The sequence below is a fragment of the Pseudophryne corroboree genome, chromosome 5, assembly GCF_028390025.1.
Source record: "Pseudophryne corroboree isolate aPseCor3 chromosome 5, aPseCor3.hap2, whole genome shotgun sequence".
Lineage (NCBI taxonomy): Eukaryota > Metazoa > Chordata > Amphibia > Anura > Myobatrachidae > Pseudophryne > Pseudophryne corroboree.
Window position 1 is genome coordinate 604,439,249 of NC_086448.1, and position 18,929 is coordinate 604,458,177.

Genomic DNA, 18,929 nt, shown 5'->3' on the forward strand with positions numbered 1-18,929 from the left:
TTCAACAAATTATGAGTGATGTAGTCTAGCAAGACTCGTCCTAACGCTGTTATTGCGACAGTAATTTTAGACAATGTACAGGTTATCTCTGACACAAATAATCTAGACTCACATACATAAAACACCTAGGTATAAAATATAAAGCCGTGTAGTAGTTACTAAAAAGGACATGCCTTATTGCTACAGCAGTTCTTGCTTATTTTATATATACTGTGTATATATATATATATATATATATATATATATATATATATATATATATAGTATTGTACCACAACTTCGTTAGAGAACATTTGCATAAATTATTCAAGTTTGAGAAATATATTCACACATATCAATTCTATAATATTTAAAATAAACCAACTTTCTAATGTGTCTCTTTATTAAAAGAGAAATTAAAATGTCATCTTGTAATTTATCAGGCTAGACAAAGATTTCCACCTTTTTGATTCCCCTCCTCGTCGTGCTGCTGCGAAAAGGTAGACAAAGTTTTAACCAATGCTGCCATAGTATCTTTTTCTTTTATCATTCACAATATCATTGCGGCAGTACTGTGAATGTTGGATCCATGATGCAAAAATGATCAAAAGGTTTTCTAAAAGAAATGTTTCAAAATAAGAATAAAATCCTTGGTTCCCACTGAAACACCACTAGGCTGCAAATATGAACAAAGAAATGGATTCCAATATTTTTTTGTTTTTGTTTTCATTTTAAAGCTGAGTCTCTCCACTTCCTCCTGCGTCTGCACGTAAAAACAGAACAAAAAAAGGCATGTTTGCTGCAACAACTGGTCATTGTAGGACCTTATTTGTAAAGGTAAGTGGTTAATTTGCATAATTTATAATTTTTTTTGTTTTCTTTTTTTTTTTTTTGTACTAAAGAGCATTTCCTTCTTTTTATATAAACCAGAAAAAAAAACTAAATTCTACAGATAGTCCTACCCGCAGTCACAGCTGCAGGCAAGTTTTGACATCAAGCTGTACAGCGCAATCAAAAACATACTTACATCTTAGCTCATTTTACAGGTACAGCCATAATCAAGGCACAAAGATCTTCTACAAGTATTATTTTTTTCAATAAAGTTGTACAAAATAATATTACATTTTACATCTGTACATCATAATAAACCAGCAGTTAAAACAAAATCCAAAAGAAAAAAAAAAAAATCTATATAGAGGACTAGCGCCCAACAATGATCTAAGGCTAAGAAGATCATCTGTGGACAGAACGTATAATATCAGTGAGGGTGGTAATTTGTTTTTTTTTCTTTTCTGCCTTGACGTGAGAGGCTGAAAGCAGCTGCAGTTTGAATGCCTGAGGTGTGCACAAACACTTAGCCACAAAACACCATAAAAAAAAGGTAAAAAAATTGCTTAACTTGCCTCTTCATTACCTACTTCATGTACTGTTCCCATAACATTCTTTGAACTACTCCGTGTCACAAAAGGCCTGCAGGCTACCGCTCTGCAATGTCTTGCAAGCCTCCTCCTTCACCTGAAGGCGTAACGAGCAGAGGTCACTTTTACCAGTTGACCTGCAACTCAACAATGCTAAAATTTGTGACATATTAATAAATATCTCTGGTGCTGCTACATTGTGTGGATAATTCCTCAACAGTTTTTTTTTTTTGTTGTTTTACCTGATACAAAGTGCATTATTTCTTTTTTTTTTTTTTTTTTTTCCTCCATCAAGTACTCTTCAGTGTCATGTTAAAGAAAAATAGCTATAATAAAATAAAGTAAACCCACACAGGGATAAGTCTGAGCATAATGCCATCTAAAAGATGGGTACACGTTACATGGGCCGACGCCCGTAAGAAATAGAAAAACAAAACTAAAGAACAGAGGTAGCCTAAGGCTTAGTGGAATGGTATTAACCCTTTCTTGTTCAGAGAGCCACTTAAAGCAAAGCTACTGTTCAAAACTGTTTCTCCCCTGATGTTAGCATCATATTAGATTGGCGCCCCTCATCCTTACCTCTAGGCAATAACTTCCTACATCCCATCCCTCACTCTAAAATGTGTGTGTGAGTAATATATTATATATATATATATATATATATATATATATATATATATATTTTATTTTTTTATTTTACTGGTGTGAACATTAAAAAGATGCAGTGATATTAAAAAATGAAGTTTTGATATTGCCTCTCAGGACATTCCATCTTTTCATTCCAGAGCACTCCAGAGACAGCTGCTTGCAATGTTATTATTCCTTTAGTAACTGGGAGTGTATACAGGGACTGCTTTCCCCTCTTAATTGATAAAGGATAAGATGTTTTTCTGTTAAAATTACCCTCCACACAAATCCTGCAAAATGACTGAGGCGTGATCACAACACTCCGACATGGGCAGTTCCATGTATGTTTGTTATGTTACACTGCACAAAGTGACTGACATTATTGCCCACATCATGTATATATTAGAGTGTGTCACCTTGACACAGTGGATACAACCAGTCCGTGGGCTGATGTACATGAGTAGGCAGTCCCATCAATTCAGTAGGAACTATTAACATCACTGTGGCATGAGGAAACCTTCAGTGAGTTCTTAGCGAATGACTATGCTAAACATAGGTTCAGCCCACAGGTTTGCCGACTTCCTCGTACTGTATGTAGGTCACAGGGACATTTGAGAAATATCAAGGTCTACTCTAATTAGAGTGAACATGTGTTATGTACTGTATAAATATACCCTGGATTAAGTAATAGTCAGGTCACTTTATCAGCAGTAGTCCCTTTTAGCAGGATGGTGTATGTGAAGTGACTGCCCATTTCATGCTCAGCCTAGCAGGAAGAGGCATGCGGGAATTCTGTAGATGGCAAAGCTGCAGAACTGACAGTCTGGGGCACACTACATATGTTAAGTTAGACCTGGGAGTTTTTATATGATCCTGCCTTTTACAAAAGTGGCTATGCAGGTGAGAAGTGCTAGGGTACATGAGTTGCAAAAGCTAAAGTCTATGCTCTGAAAAAGGCCAATAGGTTTCCTAGTTACGGGAGTGAGCAGCACTGGTTTAGTGGAATGGTTAAAAAAAAAATAAAAGAAAAAAAAGTGTCATGTGAAAGGAAAAACAAGGACACAAAACGCCCTTGTGCATAAACCAAAAGTAAAAAGTTGGTAAGAAAAAAATCCTTGCTGAACAAAAATATCAAAATAAAAAGTAAAGAAGCCTAGAAAAAAAGTGCGCTGTAGGGATTTTCCACCCTGTGTGGAGCAGTACAGAGGAAAGAGACAGAAAAAGTAGCAAAGGATTTAAAACCACAGGCTCCACGGTGAATACGATTACAAGAGTTCATATTGGCGGAGGTGCATTCTCTGGATGATATCTCGACAGTCATTGAAAACTCTGCGAATGTTCTCCGTGTCTACGGCACAGGTAAAATGAGGATAGCAGTAATGTCTTCCGTCACCACTCGCCGTGCTTATCCTCTGTAGAAACACAAAGAAAACATAGAAGTCTAGGTACTGTCAAAGCTATTCGTGTCATATTTACAAGAACATTTTTTAGATGGAGGTATATTTCAGGGGAATCTGGAGTTATTGTGCTGTTCCACTGAAATGTGTGGCTCATACTTTAGGCCCTGATCCTTAGGTTAACAACGTGTGATATAAATAAAAGCCTAAAGCAACTGATTGCATTTTGTATGCCACTGCCTTTCAGCCACTTATACATTTTATTGGTTGTATCTCTACTTCCCATTTCATTCAAGAAGCTCTCGACTACCCAGCTCCAGAAGCTGCACCAGCCATTACAAAAACTAATCCAATGCTAACATGAGCATCAAACCCCTGTTCTAGAGCCAGTGGTCACACTCGCCCTGTGCAATGAAGTTTCTCCAACTGTATATACATGAGTGTGTGTGACTAGCCCCACTGTATGCTATTCTGCTGCACATTATTGCCTGCACGAGTGAAGCCATAACCAACTATCTATCATGGTCTCCTGTTCTTGATGTGGAGGCTACACTTTATGTCTGGAGATGTGACAATCACCAGGAGCGGCTTTTTTGCGCTTATAGTCTACTATTCTATATAATAAAAGGCTAACGCTGCTCCTCACCTCTATGTGGGGGAATTCAAGTGTTTTGCACACTAGATGGCGCCCAACGAAGCAACTCAATTGTTGCTTTGTTCGGCCGCACAAAGCCACCAGCACTGACATGAATTTTGTTGTTCCGTCATTTTGACGGGCTGGAAACTAGTAAAAATATAAATAAATACACAGAGACACACACGTGTATATACATTATTTCTTTGCAGAGGGGGACGGCTTCTAATATTACTGCAGTGCAATGCCTCCCCAAAAAGAAGCTTTGTGATGTCATCACAAAGATGTTGGAAACTGTCGCTACAAAACTGGAAAATAGGGATCAGTCACACACATCGTTTGATTTGGAACAGTGTTCATAATGAACCATTGGAAGTACGGTACTGGCAATAGAGACAGTGACAGGCCTGTTAGGGCTATTTCACACGTAGCTGTTTTTGCCGGACGGGAAAAAGCCGGATGGATTTTTGCTGTGCCGGGATTCTAATGTAAGGTGTAGGGTTCGTTCACACAGCACAGCCCTGGCCCGGCTGTCGGGTTGCAGCCAGAGACATCCACCGAAAAGTCTGACTGCCGTGCCGTCCTTGTATGCAGTGAACAGAGTTATGAATGGGCGCTTTCACACACACAATGTTTTTTTTTTTTAAGCTGCTGCTGTGCAATGCACACAGCATTAAACACGGCTCAAAGCCGTTGTGTGTGAAATTCACTGCTGGATGGCAAACACTGCCAGTCAGGTCTCAGAACAGGAAAAGTGCTTATCTGACAGGCGATCTAGTAGATCCTGTGTACCAAGGTCCAGCATAACACTCTCAGATTATCACAGGAGAACCGGAGTGTGCGTCATAAAGCCACGTTGCTGGGCTGTCAGTGGTCTCACAGAGATGGCTGGTAGCGAGGGCTGTTTGGTCCTGCTGAGAGGCCTTTGGCTGTAAGGACAAATATGAAGCTGCCGGCATGATTTGTAGCTTCTTATTGTTCCTCTTGATGACATCCATCTCAGTGACCATTTTTAACATAGGAAGAGATGTGTTAAGCCTCTTTGAGGGTGGAGAAGCTGGGGCAACCAATCAACATCTACCTATCATATTAAAGAATGTACTTATTACATGCTAGCTAGCTGATTGGTAGCTATGGGTAACTTAGAAACGCTTTAGAAGGCCAGATACATTTCTGAGGCAGAATTCCCACAGCTAACCAGGAACACAGCTGGGTGTAAGATGTTTCATAGGAGATCCAGCTCTACAGTATTCTACAGTCTTGTAACGTCACCAAGTGTAATCCAATTGATTTTCGCGTCTGATCTCCCGTTTAAAGTGACGGGAGATCGCTGTGGCGATATTCAATTGTATGTCTTTATCACGCTGATTGCGCCCATGGAGGTCGGGTTTAGCCATTTAAAGCAGCTAAACCTGACCAAAGTGCTGGGCGTGACTGTGAAAAAAGTGCAGTTTGGGCCCCCAAACAGGTCACTTTTTGCGCATTTCAGCTCGTCACCCCTGAAATGTAGGCGACGGCAGCCATTGCGTCCGAACGGAGCTAAAATTGAATAGCTTCATTTGGATGCCATCTAGTGGCGGCTGGCGGTAAAACATTTGAATTCCGCCCACAGTGTCTGAAGCAGGCAATTATCATGAAAAAAAAGCTGACAGCAGCAGTTAAAATGAATCAACAAGTATTATTCTAGAAAAAAAAAAAGAATCATTTTAAAATTGTAAAGTATACATTTAAGTATAACTTAGAGCTAAAGAAATTTTTGAAGTCATGTAAGAGATAACGTATGGGAAGAGAAACAATACCACACAGTGAAAAGGACTTTCATGGCTACACACGCTGCTGACAAAAAGTTGTACTATGTGAGATTTCATGGCAAGCCACTCTCTGCATGTACTGTATATCCTCTTCACGTTGTTTAGTTTCAGTGTGTTGTCTACTAACTTCCCAGTCGCAGATCAGAGGGAAAGCAAGAAGACTAGGTTTTATTTACAGTACGTTTTAATACTCACTAAAAACTCATCTCGGATGAAAAACTTGGCCCTCGTCACTTTGGGATCCTCTCCTGCATCTGGTGTTGCTATAAACAAGATTTAGAGAAATAAATAAAATGTTAGCAGACAATTGCAGAATACACATGGAGAGATTTGTTATTAGAATGTATTTATACAGCACCACCACCACATTACGCAGCATCCTACAGGAAAGATTTCATCATTCCCACATGTTCCTGCCCCATTCGTATCTTATGGTCTAAATTCCTTACCAAACATACTGTACAGTAACCTTCAATACTGCTCATGTTAGATAAAAGAGCAATATTGGCACATTAGTAGCTCAGTGGTTTCACTGGTAAATATCATTTTTTTAACCAGTCTTTTGCTCTTTGCAGTGGTTCTGCACAGGGCTGCCATTAGGGGAAAATTGCCGGGACCGAGAGGGGGCCTGTCCCACACCTACAGCTAATAGAGTCAAATAGATTTGCCACCTGTCTCACCGGACTCTGGAGGTACTGGTTATCACCCTGCAATCTCTCCTGTACCGTGATTATATGCATCAAGCAACTACAGTGCTTACAAACTACAAGTCCCAGCAACCCCTGCTGTCCGTGGAGCACACACTAGTATATAGTATAAATGAGGCCTTTCTCGGACGTCTCCCCATATTCATCCTCTCTCTCTACCGCCTATTCCTTCTGTTTCTCTCTACCTTTTCCCTCCATACCGTCTCTTTTCTTTTTTTTACTCAGTTTTGCTTTTGGTTCCTCCCTCCCCCACCTGGGAATCACGATCGGTAAAATGCAGCAGGTGATCACTGAATAGATGCGCATCTATCAGTGCAGGGGGAGTTAGCCGGGGGCTGCCCAGGGCAAGCCCCCAAAATGACAAAAATGAGGGGTTGCAGCACTAGGCCCCGCCCCTCCGCTTGAGGCCATGTCCTCTTTTCGGCCATGCCTCAGTCATGGCAGGACCAGATTTCTCAATATTACAATTTGCGAGGTATGATCATATCATGATTAAAGGTGGGTTATCCTAGGTCTGGTATTTGTGTGGCTGGTGGTAGAGCTGCCCATGGTACATTGCCCTCTGTTCACTATAAAGCAATCCTCACTAGGGTGATCTGCTGATCACTACAAAGACTGCAGCAAGTCCGTACTGAGATTACTGAAACCAGACACACTTCCTGTGGAACACAGAGCAGAGTAAGATGTTGTTGGCAGGTTACAATAAGTATCATCCTCCTAGACAGGTACAGTAGTGTGCTTTCAGCAGCCAACCTAACTTCCATTCTTACCATCGTCGGGTACAGTGTAGCGCACGTATTCTGGAAAGTAATCTTCTATTTTTGATTTTCCCGCCAAGACTTTTTCAGCCAGCATGTCTTGTTTGTTCAAAAATAAAATTACGGAAATGGTTCGTAACCACCTGTTGAAAGGAAAACGTGTCAGACAGATTCTGTACCCTGTATCATGATTAGCGATTGAAGACTGCATGGACATTAGAACTGAAAGATGAATACATAATTGCTCTATACCCCAACTATTCCACTTTTAGTAGGATAGTCCCATTTTTGAGGACTGTCCTGCGTCCTGATTTGTGGGGACAGTCGGGAGGCTCTGCATTACTGTAGGTGTCCACACAGGATGCAGCATAAAGAAAAGTATTTAAACCACAAAATAGGATTTTAATACCTACGGTAAATCCTTTTCTCTTAGTCCGTAGAGGATGCTGGCGGCACATGAAGAACCATGGGGTATAGACGGGATCCGCAGGAGACATGGGCACTTTAAGACTTTCAAATGGTGTGAACTGGCTCCTCCTTCTATGCCCCTCCTCCAGACTCCAGTTATAGGAACTGTGCCCAGGGAGACGGACATTTCGAGGAAAAGGATTTATTGTTAAACCAAGGTGAGATTCATAACAGCTCACACCTCAAGCACGCCGTACAACATGGCATTCAACATAACGCAAGTCAACGGCATGAACAACGTCAGCAACAGGCTGACTAAAAAAACGTAACACAACATGTGTTGAAACGTAACAAAAAACTGCAGATACAGTACGCACTGGGACGGGCGCCCAGCATCCTCTACGGACTAAGAGAAAAGGATTTACCGGTAGGTATTAAAATCCTATTTTCTCATACATCCTAGAGCATAGGTTCTCAAACTCGGTCCTCAGGACCCCACACAGTGCATGTTTTGCAGGTAACCCAGCAGGTGCACAGGTGAATTAATTACTCACTGACACATTTTAAAAGATCCGCAGGTGGAACTAATTATCTCACTTGCGATTCTGTGAGGTTACCTGCAAAACATGCACTGTGTGGGGTCCTGAGGACCGAGTTTGAGAACCACTGTCCTAGAGGATGCTGGGGTCACATCAAGAACCATGGGGTTATACCAAAGCTCTAGAACGGGCGAGAGAGTGCGGATGACTCTGCAGCACCGATTGACCAAACATGAGGTCCTCATCAGCCAGGGTATCAAACTTGTAGAACTTCGCAAAGGTGTTTGAACCCGACCAAGTAGCCGCTCGGCAAAGTTGTAATGCCGAGACCCCCCGGGCAGCCGCCCAGGACGAGCCCACCTTTCCGGGAGAATGGGCCTTCACCGATTTCGGTAACGGCAATCCAGCCGTAGAATGTGCATGCTGAATCGTATGACAGATCCAGCGCGCAATAGTCTGCTTGGAAGCAGGAGCCCCAATCTTGTTGTGAGCATACAGGACAAACAGAGCCTCCGTTTTCCTAAACCTTGCCGTTCTGGCGACATAAATTTTCAAAGCTCTGACTACATCGAGAAACTTCGATTCCAGCAAGGCGTCAGTAGCCACTGGCACCACAATAGGTTGGTTCAAGTGGAACGACGAAACTACTTTCGGCAGAAATTGCTGACGAGTCCTCAACTCTGCTCTATCTTCATGGAAGATCAAATAAGGGCTCTTGTGAGACAAGGCCGCTAATTCAGACACCCACCTCGCGGATGCCAAGGCCAACAGCATGACCACTTTCCAAGTGAGGAATTTCAACTCTACCTTCTGCAAAGGTTCAAACCAATGAGATTGAAGGAATTGCAACACCACGTTAAGATCCCACGGTGCCACTGGGGGCACAAAGGGAGGTTGGATGTGCAACACGCCTTTCACGATAGTCTGAACTTCTGGAAGGGAGGCCAATTGTTTTTGGAAGAAAACCGATAAGGCTGAAATTTGTAATTTAATTGAGCCCAACTTTAGGCCCGCATCCACACCAGCTTGTAGAAAATGGAGAAAACGTCCTAACTGAAATTCTTCCGTAGGAGCCTTCCTGGATTCACACCAGGACACGTATTTTCTCCAAATATGGTGGTAATGTTTAGACGTCACTTCTTTTCTGGCCTGAATAAAAGTGGGGATGACTTCCTTGGGAATACCCTTTCGGGCTAGGATCCGGCGTTCAACTGCCAAGCCGTCAAACGAAGTCCCTGCTGTAACAGATCCTCCCTCAGAGGAAGAGGCCAGGGATCTCCTATGAGTAATTCCTGAAGATCTGGATACCAAGCCCTCCGTGGCCAGTCTGGAACAATGAGGATCGCTTGAACCTTTGTTCGTCTTATGATCTTTATCACTTTTGGAACGAGTGGAAGCGGAGGAAACACATACACCGACTGAAACACCCACGGTGTCCCTAGGGCGTCCACTGCTATTGCTTGAGGGTCTCTCGACCTGGAACAATATCTCTGAAGTTTCTTGTTGAGGCGAGATGCCATCATGTCTATTTGAGGAATTCCCCAAAGACTTGTCACTTCTGCAAAGACCTCTTGATGAAGACCCCACTCTCCTGGATGGACATCGTGTCTGCTGAGGAAGTCTGCTTCCCAGTTGTCCACTCCTGGAATGAAGATAGCTGACAGAGCGCTTGTATGCCTTTCCGCCCAGCGGAGAACCTTTGTGGCCTCTGCCATTGCCGTTCTGCTCTTTGTTCCGGCCTGGCGGTTTATGTACGCTACTGCTGTTATGTTGTCCGACTGAATCAAGACGGCCCGATTGCGAAGATGATGTTCCGCTTGCAGAAGGCCGTTGTAAATGGCTCTTAACTCCAGAACGTTTATGTGTAGAAAAATTCCTGGCTTGACCATCTTCCCTGGAAGCTTTCCCCCTGTGTGACTGCTGCCAGCCTCGGAGACTCGCATCCGTGGTCACTAGGATCCAATCCTGGATCCCGAACCTGCGTCCCTCTAGGAGGTGAGAGCTGTGCAGCCACCACAGGAGTGAGATTCTGGTCTTGGAAGACAGGATTATCCTTCGGTGCATGTGCAGATGGGACCTGGACCACTTGTCCAACAGGTCCCAGTGAAACACTCTGGCATGGAATCTGCCAAACTGAATGGCCTCGTACGCCGCCACCATCTTCCCCAGCAACCGAGTGCATTGATGGATCGATACTCTTGCTGGTTTCAGAATTTGTTTGACCAGGTTCTGAATTTCCAGAGCCTTTTCCACTGGAAGAAAACTCTCTGTAATTCTGTGTCCAGAATCATTCCCAAAAACGACAGCCGTCTCGTCGGAACCAACTGTGATTTTGGCAAGTTTAGGAGCCAACCATGTTGCTGCAGAATCGTCAGGGAGAGCGTAATGTTCTGCAGTAATTGGTCCATGGATCTCGCCTTTATCAGGAGATCGTCCAAGTACGGGATAATTGTGACTCCTCGTTTGTGCAGGAGAACCATCATTTCGGCCATTACTTTGGTGAAAACCCTCGGAGCCGTGGACAGACCAAACGGCAACATCTGAAATTGGTAATGACAATCCTGAACTGCACACCTCAGGTAAGCCTGATGTGGAGGATAAATGGGAACATGTAAGTAGGCATCCTTTATGTCTACCGACACCATAAAATCCCCCTCCTCCAGACTGGAGATCACTGCCCGGAGAGATTCCATCTTGAATTTGAATTTTCTCAGGTAGAAATTGAGGGATTTGAGGTTCAGGATTGGTCTGACTGAGCCATCTTGCTTCGGGACCACGAACAGGCTTGAATAAAAGCCTTCTCCCTGTTGCGATGGGGGAACCCTGACAATGACTTGATTGTGACACAATTTTTGTATTGCGGCGCATACCACCTCCCTGTCCGGAATAGAAGCTGGCAAGGCCGATTTGAAAAATCGGCTAGAGGGAACGTCTTGAAACTCCAGTTTGTACCCCTGGGACACTATTTCTAAAACCCATGGGTCCAGGGCCGAACGAGCCCAGCACTGACTGAAGAGTCTGAGACGTGCCCCCACCGGTGCGGACTCCCGCAGAGGAGCCCCAGCGTCATGCGGTGGATTTGGCAGAAGCCGGGGAGGACTTCTGCTCCTGGGAACCGGCCACTGCCGGTGATAGTTTACCTTATCCCTTTCCTCTAGAAGCAAGGAAGGAAGATCCTCGGACTTTTCTGTATTTATTGGCCGAAAGGACTGCATCTGATAGTGGTGTGCTTTCTTTTGTGGTGCAGGCACATAAGGTAAAAATTATGACTTAACCGCAGTAGCCGTAGACAGCAAGTCAGCGAGGCCGTCACCAAACAATACACCACCTTTATACGGTAGAGACTCCATAGCTTTCTTACAGTCTCCTTGCTGAGACTGCCATGGCATTGGCCCTTGATCCCAAGAGGCCAATATCCCTCGCAGCTTCCTTTAGGTAGACTGCAGCCCATTTTTCGATAGCACTACTCACCCACGCAGATGCAATGGCTGGTCTGAGTAGCGTACCCGTGGTGACAAATGGATTTCAATGTATTCTCCTGTCTATGATCCGCAGGATCCATTAGGGTTGCCGTGTCAGGGGACGGAAGAGCCACCTTTTTGGACAGCCGTGATAGAGCTTTGTCCACAATGGGGGGTGACTCCCATTTTCCCCTATCTCCAGAGGGAAACAGATACGCCACTGGAATCCTTTTGGGAATCTGAAACTTTTTGTCAGGATTTTCCGAAACCTTTTCACAAAGCGTGTTCAGTTCATGAGAGGGAGGAAACGTTACCTCAGGTTTCTTTCCTCTATACATACAGACCCTAGTCTCAGGAACAGTAGGGTCCTCAGTGATATGTAATACGTCTTTTATTGCCACAATCATGTACTGAATGCTCTTTGCCAGTTTTGGATCTAATCTGGCATCACTATAGTCGACACTTGAGTCAGTGTCCGTGTCGGTATCCGTGTCTGCCAGCTGGGCAAATGAACATTTTTGAGACCCCGAGGGGGTCTGGACTTGTAACAACACATCCTCTACGGATTTCTTCCATGTTCTGAGACTCAGATTTATCCAATCTCTTATTTATCAGAGCCACATTTGCATTCAAAGCACTCAAAACATTCACCCAATCAGGTGTCGGCGGTGCCGACAGGGTCACTCCCACAGCCGTTTGTGTCCCTATCATAGTCTCCTCCTGGGAAGAGCACGCCGCCTCAGACATGCCGGCACACGTGCACCCAACACACCCAGACACACTGGGCCTATAGGGGACAGACCTACAGTAATACCTGTCAGAGGGACACAGAGGGAGTTATTGCCAGCTCACACCCCAGCGCTCAATCCCGGTCTGAACCACCACAGAAATTGCCCCAGACCTGCAGCGCTTTTATAGTTAACATATAATGCACCAAAATAACTGTGCCCCCCCCCCCCCCTCCCTAATACTTATGCAGCAGTGTGAGGAAGGACTAGCGTCTCTGCAACCTTGTGTAGAGAAAATGGCGCCGGGTTGTGTGCTGTGAGGGCTAAGCTCCGCCCCCGTATTGGCGCGCTTCAGAACCACTCTTTTCAACTAACTTTTTATACTGGCAGGCGTCCGGACAGTGCCCTGGCACTATGTCCACTCTTGCCAGTTACTTATAAAAGTCATATATGCTGCCCAGGGTGCCGCCGCCCCCCCCCGCGCCCTGTAGTGCTGCTGTGTGTGGGAGCATAGCGCGCAGTGTGCGAGCACTGCGGTACCTCAGAAGCAGTCACTGAAGTCTTCTTTTCTTCTTCTACTCACCTGTCTTCTGACTTCTGGCTCTGCAAGGGGGGTGACGGCGGGCTCTGGGAACGAGCATCTAGGCGTACCTAGCGATCAGACCCTCAGGAGCTAATGGTGTCCTGTAGCCAAAGAAGCAGAGCCTTTAAACTCACAGAAGTAGGTCTGACTTCTCTCCCCTCACTCCCACGAAGCAGGGAGACTGTTACCAGCAGTTCTCCTTGAAAATAAAAAACCTAACGTAAGTCTTTTTCAGAAAAACTCAGTAGAGCTCCTCAGATTGCATCCAGTCTCACTGGGCACAAATTCTAAACTGGAGTCTGGAGGAGGGGCATAGGGGGAGGAGCCAGTTCACACCCTTTGAAAGTCCTAAAGTGCCCATGTCTACTGCGGATCCAGTCTCTACCCCATGGTTCTTGATGTGACCCCAGCATCCTCTAGGACGTATGAGAAAAATAAATGGCCACGAGGGTGTTGCTACTCCCCCCCAGCGTGAATGGCCCTGTCCCCCTGTTCCGCTGACAAGACCATGTATGTTGGCAGGTATGATATATTAATGACTTCAAAGCAATACTAAACAAGTTTGTATCCACAACAAATCTAAGTGCACCCTGAAGCCATCTCTTTGTCATATATTGGACAAGAAAACAAAGAATTTATATACATGTAATTAGTATATAATGTATGCGTGTTGAAAGTACTGTTACCTATAACAAGTAAGACATTTTCCAATATGATAACTTGTCTGCTGACATACTAAGTAAGTGGAAGAACCCCAAAAGAGGCGAAGGCACTACGTGGGGTGCTGACCAGCGGAAGGAGTACCTGTGCGGCAGACTAGTCACCATGTAGGCACTATACCTGTTGTTCCAGATACTTTTAAACAGGTCCAGTGCTTCTCGTAGTCTGTTTGTGTTATTATCTTCTCTTATAACCATGTTGTAACTGCTACATGCAACTACAAAAATGATAGCTGTGACATCTAGAACAGAGAAAAAGGTGAATAATATGTGCATTCATCAACTGATTAATAAAACAAAACAAAGTGCTGTACACAGTCTATAATGATAATAATATCTTGGAATTGTTTAAGACTGAGCCTTGCATACAAAGTAGTTGCATCTATAAATCCAGGGGATACTCCAAATCCATGTTTCAGATCTTAAAGGTTTTTAAGCAAGATTCAGGACTGGCCAAAATCTTAACCTCAATCCTGACCTCCCTGTGATTTGAGTGCACATAAAGGGGGTACACACGGAGCGATAATCTAAGCAATCTGACTAGATTGCTTAGATTTTCAGCAAGATCGCTCCGTGTGTAGCCCTAACAGCGATAGCGATGCTCAGCCCCGCACATCGCTATCGCTAGATTGGCCTGCATGCAGGCCAATCTAGCGGGTTGCTCACTTCACCCGCTGGGTGAAGTGAGCGCCCCCCCCCCCTCGTCTCCCCCCGCACACACAGCACAGATCGCGCTGTGCTCAGCTGCGGGAGAGATGTGTGCCGAGCGGTTCGCTCAGCACACATCTCTCCCCGCATCGGCCCGTCTATATGGGCCTTAAGAGTTATTATTGACACAGGAAAAAAAATGGCAGGTATAGCATCCAAGTCTTGATTAGCATCAATATGCAAATTAGGGGACGCTGCTGGGAAAAAAAGATGAATGTGAGACTGGATTTGCTACATTCCTAGTTTAACTTTACATCAGTAGTATAGGACAGCAGTACCTGTAGCTAGTATCAAAGATTAACGCAGTGATGGGCAATAGGCGGCCCTAGAGCACATGCAGCCTTCCAAACCTTCCCCTGCTGCTCCGTGCTCCTTTCTGCTTCATGGTCAGATTTATTATAGACTAGAGCACTTGTATAAAATGCCTGTTGATACACTACAGGCAGGTGTCTCTTGTTTTATTAAAGATAAGAGATATAAGTGTATATTTACCAAAGGTGGATTTTCATATCGATAAAAATCTAAATCGATGTTGTGTTTCCAGGGCTAAAAACACACATTTACCAACATTCAAAAACGAATATAAAATAAAACCTGTTAGTAAATGTGTGTTTTAGTCCTGACAACAAAACATCCAAATTGATTTTCATTGATTTTTAAAAAAAACCCTAAAACATTAAAAACTTACCCTTTAGTAAATATACCCCTAAGTGTGTTCCTTTTGAGGGCGAGTGGGCCACCAAGCAGTGCGGGTTAAACCCTGTGGAAGCCCCTAGGCAGTGTAAACATCGAGCCCCCTCGCAAATGATCTCCTAATACATTTTTAATTTTACTGACCAACAGTCTACGATCTGGAAAGTGTAGTGTGAATCTGAGGTCTATGGTTTATGTACTATACATTGTTAATGGGCGCATTACATTAATACAGTGTTTTCTCTATAGAGTCTTTAATGTACAGTTTTTGTTTCTTTGAGTTAATGTTTTCTATCTTTTGTAAACAATTTAGGAAAACCTGATTGTAAATTTCTTTCAAGAACAAATCAATATTATTGTATCCATTGTCGCGGGGCCCATAGGCCGGCGCATACTCTGCTTATTTGGTAATCTGACACTGCCACCTAGGCAACAGATTATACTTTAGCCACATACCACTCGGATTACCTATATCACTGGTTATTCCTTCCAACGTGACGTATGTAAAAAGGACACATATGAAGTTAACCACTTGCCTGGCATGGTCGCATCAGATGTGATCATGCCTGCAAGTGCTCTATCTGACCTGGTTGCACAGGATGCGACCAGTCAGATAGAGAGTGTTAGCAGCGGCAGAGAAGAGAAACTTCCCTCCGCTGCTGCTGTCAGAGGGACCGGAAGGTCCCTCTGCCTCCCTGCACTCTCCCCTACTGATTGCCGTGCTGCCGATCACTGCTGATCGGTCAGTACGGCAGGACCCCCCACCCAGTGGCTGCAGACAATGGCAGCCGCTGGGGAGTGTAAATTAACCCTCCCAAGCCACCCCCAGACCCCCCTGTATACCTGCAGGCTGTCCCGGCTTTCAAAGTGAAAGCCGCAATTTTCCCGATCGATGTTTTATATATATATATATATATATATATATAGTCAAAAAGAAGAGGCGGCACTCGGAGGCTTAAAGGTGTTGAATTGTATTGTCACAAACAAGAACTAACGTTTCGGGGTCAAACTACCCCTTTGTCAAAGTGAACAAGTGTGTAAAAAAACAAAGAAGTACCTTAAATACCGAAGAATCCCCTTCAGGTGAGCCGACGCTGATCGGGCCGCGCTGGCTGTGTGCTTCATTTCCGGTCCTGTGAAGATGACGTCAGTCTCTTCGCATCTGGTTGTCATAGTAACTGGAGACGCCAGGCGGCCCGGCTGCAGCGCTGTGTAAAAGAAAACTGTGCAACTTACAGTGTCCATCACCAAAAAGACAATAAAACAAATCTGGAAGCTGACATTATTGGGATCTCACACAGGTCACACTATGAAGGATCTGAAACACCTCATCATCGACCATGTCCCTAGACACATTAGAGGTGGCGATAGAGATGGAAAATTGCTGCGGCTTGAGACCAGATGGATTTTTGAACTTGGTACTACTAGTCCCCGTGGGCTCAATGAAAAACTGAGTCTAAATATTTTTAAATAATGGTCCATGCTATCAGAACCCGGGATCCTACAGCCATCGGGTGTAGGATGTTATTTTTCCCATCTACTATAAGGGTGTCTCCTCCGTCACATTAATGATATCTCACACAGATTTATGCTTTAACACTTACACTAATATTCATCCCCGCAATGCTTCTGAACATTTGCTCACAGCACCTGTAGACCCCCAAAAAATAGATTTTATTGCTTCGGGCCAAGTCAGTGCTGCAGCATCTATAATCAATAGTCTGTAAATGTCTTTTTTACCGACATCGTTATGACTATATACCTGTGTGAGATCCCAATAATGTCAGCTTCCAGATTTGTTTTATTGTCTTTTTGTGATGGACACTGTAAGTTGCACAGTTTTCTTTTACACAGCGCTGCAGCCGGGCCGCCTGGCGTCTCCAGTTACTATGACAACCAGATGCGAAGAGACTGACGTCATCTTCACAGGACCGGAAATGAAGCACACAGCCAGCGCGGCCCGATCAGCGTCGGCTCACCTGAAGGGGATTCTTCGGTATTTAAGGTACTTCTTTGTTTTTTTACACACTTGTTCACTTTGACAAAGGGGTAGTTTGACCCCGAAACGTTAGTTCTTGTTTGTGACAATACAATTCAACACCTTTAAGCCTCCGAGTGCCGCCTCTTCTTTTTGACTGTGAACTTTTCCTGGAGGGCACCGGAGCATTTATGCAAGCATCAGTGGGAGTGCCGGTCCTTTTTGGAATGTGTATATATATATATATATATATATATATATATATATATAGATAGAGAGAGAGAGAGAGAGAGAGAGAGAGAGAGATTTTTTTATAACTAAAATCATTTGGGATAGGGTTAAATTCTTGTTCTTCACCTAATTCACTCAAAAAAACCAGACCATTTTGGAGCGGTTTTTGGCGACATAAATAGTCAGTTAACTGGTTAGAATGTGTCATTTAAATCAGCACCTTCATTGACCATATGAAAAATTAAAAGCTAATGAGAATAATCTGGAAAAACAAAACAAAAACAAAAAAAAACCCCTAACAAACAGCATCTTACCATTAAAACATTGGATCCATTTTCTTCTCTCGTCTCTTTGCCCTCCTACATCAAACATGCTGTGGAAATATACAAGTAACACACTGTTAGCAGGAACGGCTTGCAACGTTTTAGGAGTCACAGGAGGTGTATACCCATTTAGCACTATATGTAGTGCCCTTTACAGTAAACAGAGGTGTGCCAATATAATTAGCAGAAATAGAGCCTGTATTTTTCTTCCAAATATAACAGCTGATGTGCAGATGTTCATCAAAGCATTACATTTTTATCTATTCAATTCAATCAGCCCCTTAGTGCAGAACCTCTGGGATTCTATAGAGGATGCAGAGTTACATATTGTGGGCCTGTTTCAGTGATGTACATAAACCGGATGGTTTACCAACGTCTCCTATGATGTCTAGAGATCTGCACTTCTCCTGCACGATCATTTGCAGTGCCCTCAAGCTGCAGCTTGGCTTACATGTTGTAGCAGTTTGGGAACAGGGCAAGGATGCCTGCGTTTCCAGAAAATGGGGGCATTTAAGCCCCATTTTCTGGGAGTGGTGAGGCCACAGCCTGCGTCTTCCTGACCTGTCATGCAGGAGGCGGCCATTCCGAGTACTATTAAGTTTAGGCTTACTCAGATGGCTGATGCTCAGAGTCGGAGAGGCTGGCAGGAGGCCTCTTTTTCCTTTAGACGCCTACTGCAGGCATTAGCATATTTTTGCACAGCAGCTGTGTCCAGAAGCGGCCAATCTCTGAATAAGGTCCTGTGACCATTGTCCTGTCTGTTGCACTGACAGCCATCCAGTGCTGACAGTACACATTCAATCTTCTCCAGCCATAGAAGCCGCTGTCAGAAATCACAACCAAACTCTCGTACAAGATCATCAGCAGCATGGGATGTCCACCAAACTTACCATAGAGAAATGAATGTAACTAACAGGGAATACCATTTGAAGCTTATGGTGCCACTCATTGGTTAAGTCTTTTATTTGCTATTTCATTCTTTTAACATTATTAAAATTGAAAAAAAAAAAAAAAGATTTTTCACCATTTCCCACTTTTTTGGCCGATTTGCACTTACAGAGCGGGTTATATCAGACTTGGGTGCGGAGCCATACGTCTATCACACTTGTGTTTTCAATGTAATACTGTTCACATAATATGATAAATGGTGTCATATAAGGCAAGGAGCTGTATTTTACATGTGATCTCCACCTGTCTTACTTTGTACTGAGGAGAAACAGAAGGTAC

At 43.9% G+C, this 18,929-nt stretch overlaps 1 protein-coding gene across 3 annotated transcripts in view; it reads right to left on the minus strand.

Annotated features, from left to right (window-relative positions):
• Positions 1-361: 361 nt before the first annotated feature.
• Positions 362-18,929, minus strand: part of GNAL (G protein subunit alpha L) — a 491,912-nt gene continuing 473,344 nt past the window's right edge. For all 3 annotated transcript variants that reach the window (XM_063923437.1, XM_063923440.1, XM_063923439.1), the window contains exons 8-12: positions 17,694-17,752; positions 13,891-14,011; positions 7,344-7,474; positions 6,062-6,129; positions 362-3,436 (exon numbers count right to left, since the gene is read on the minus strand). In XM_063923437.1, coding sequence (XP_063779507.1) covers positions 3,290-3,436; positions 6,062-6,129; positions 7,344-7,474; positions 13,891-14,011; positions 17,694-17,752 — 526 coding nt within the window. In that variant the 3' untranslated portion in view covers positions 362-3,289. The remainder of the gene's footprint in view (positions 3,437-6,061; positions 6,130-7,343; positions 7,475-13,890; positions 14,012-17,693; positions 17,753-18,929) is intronic.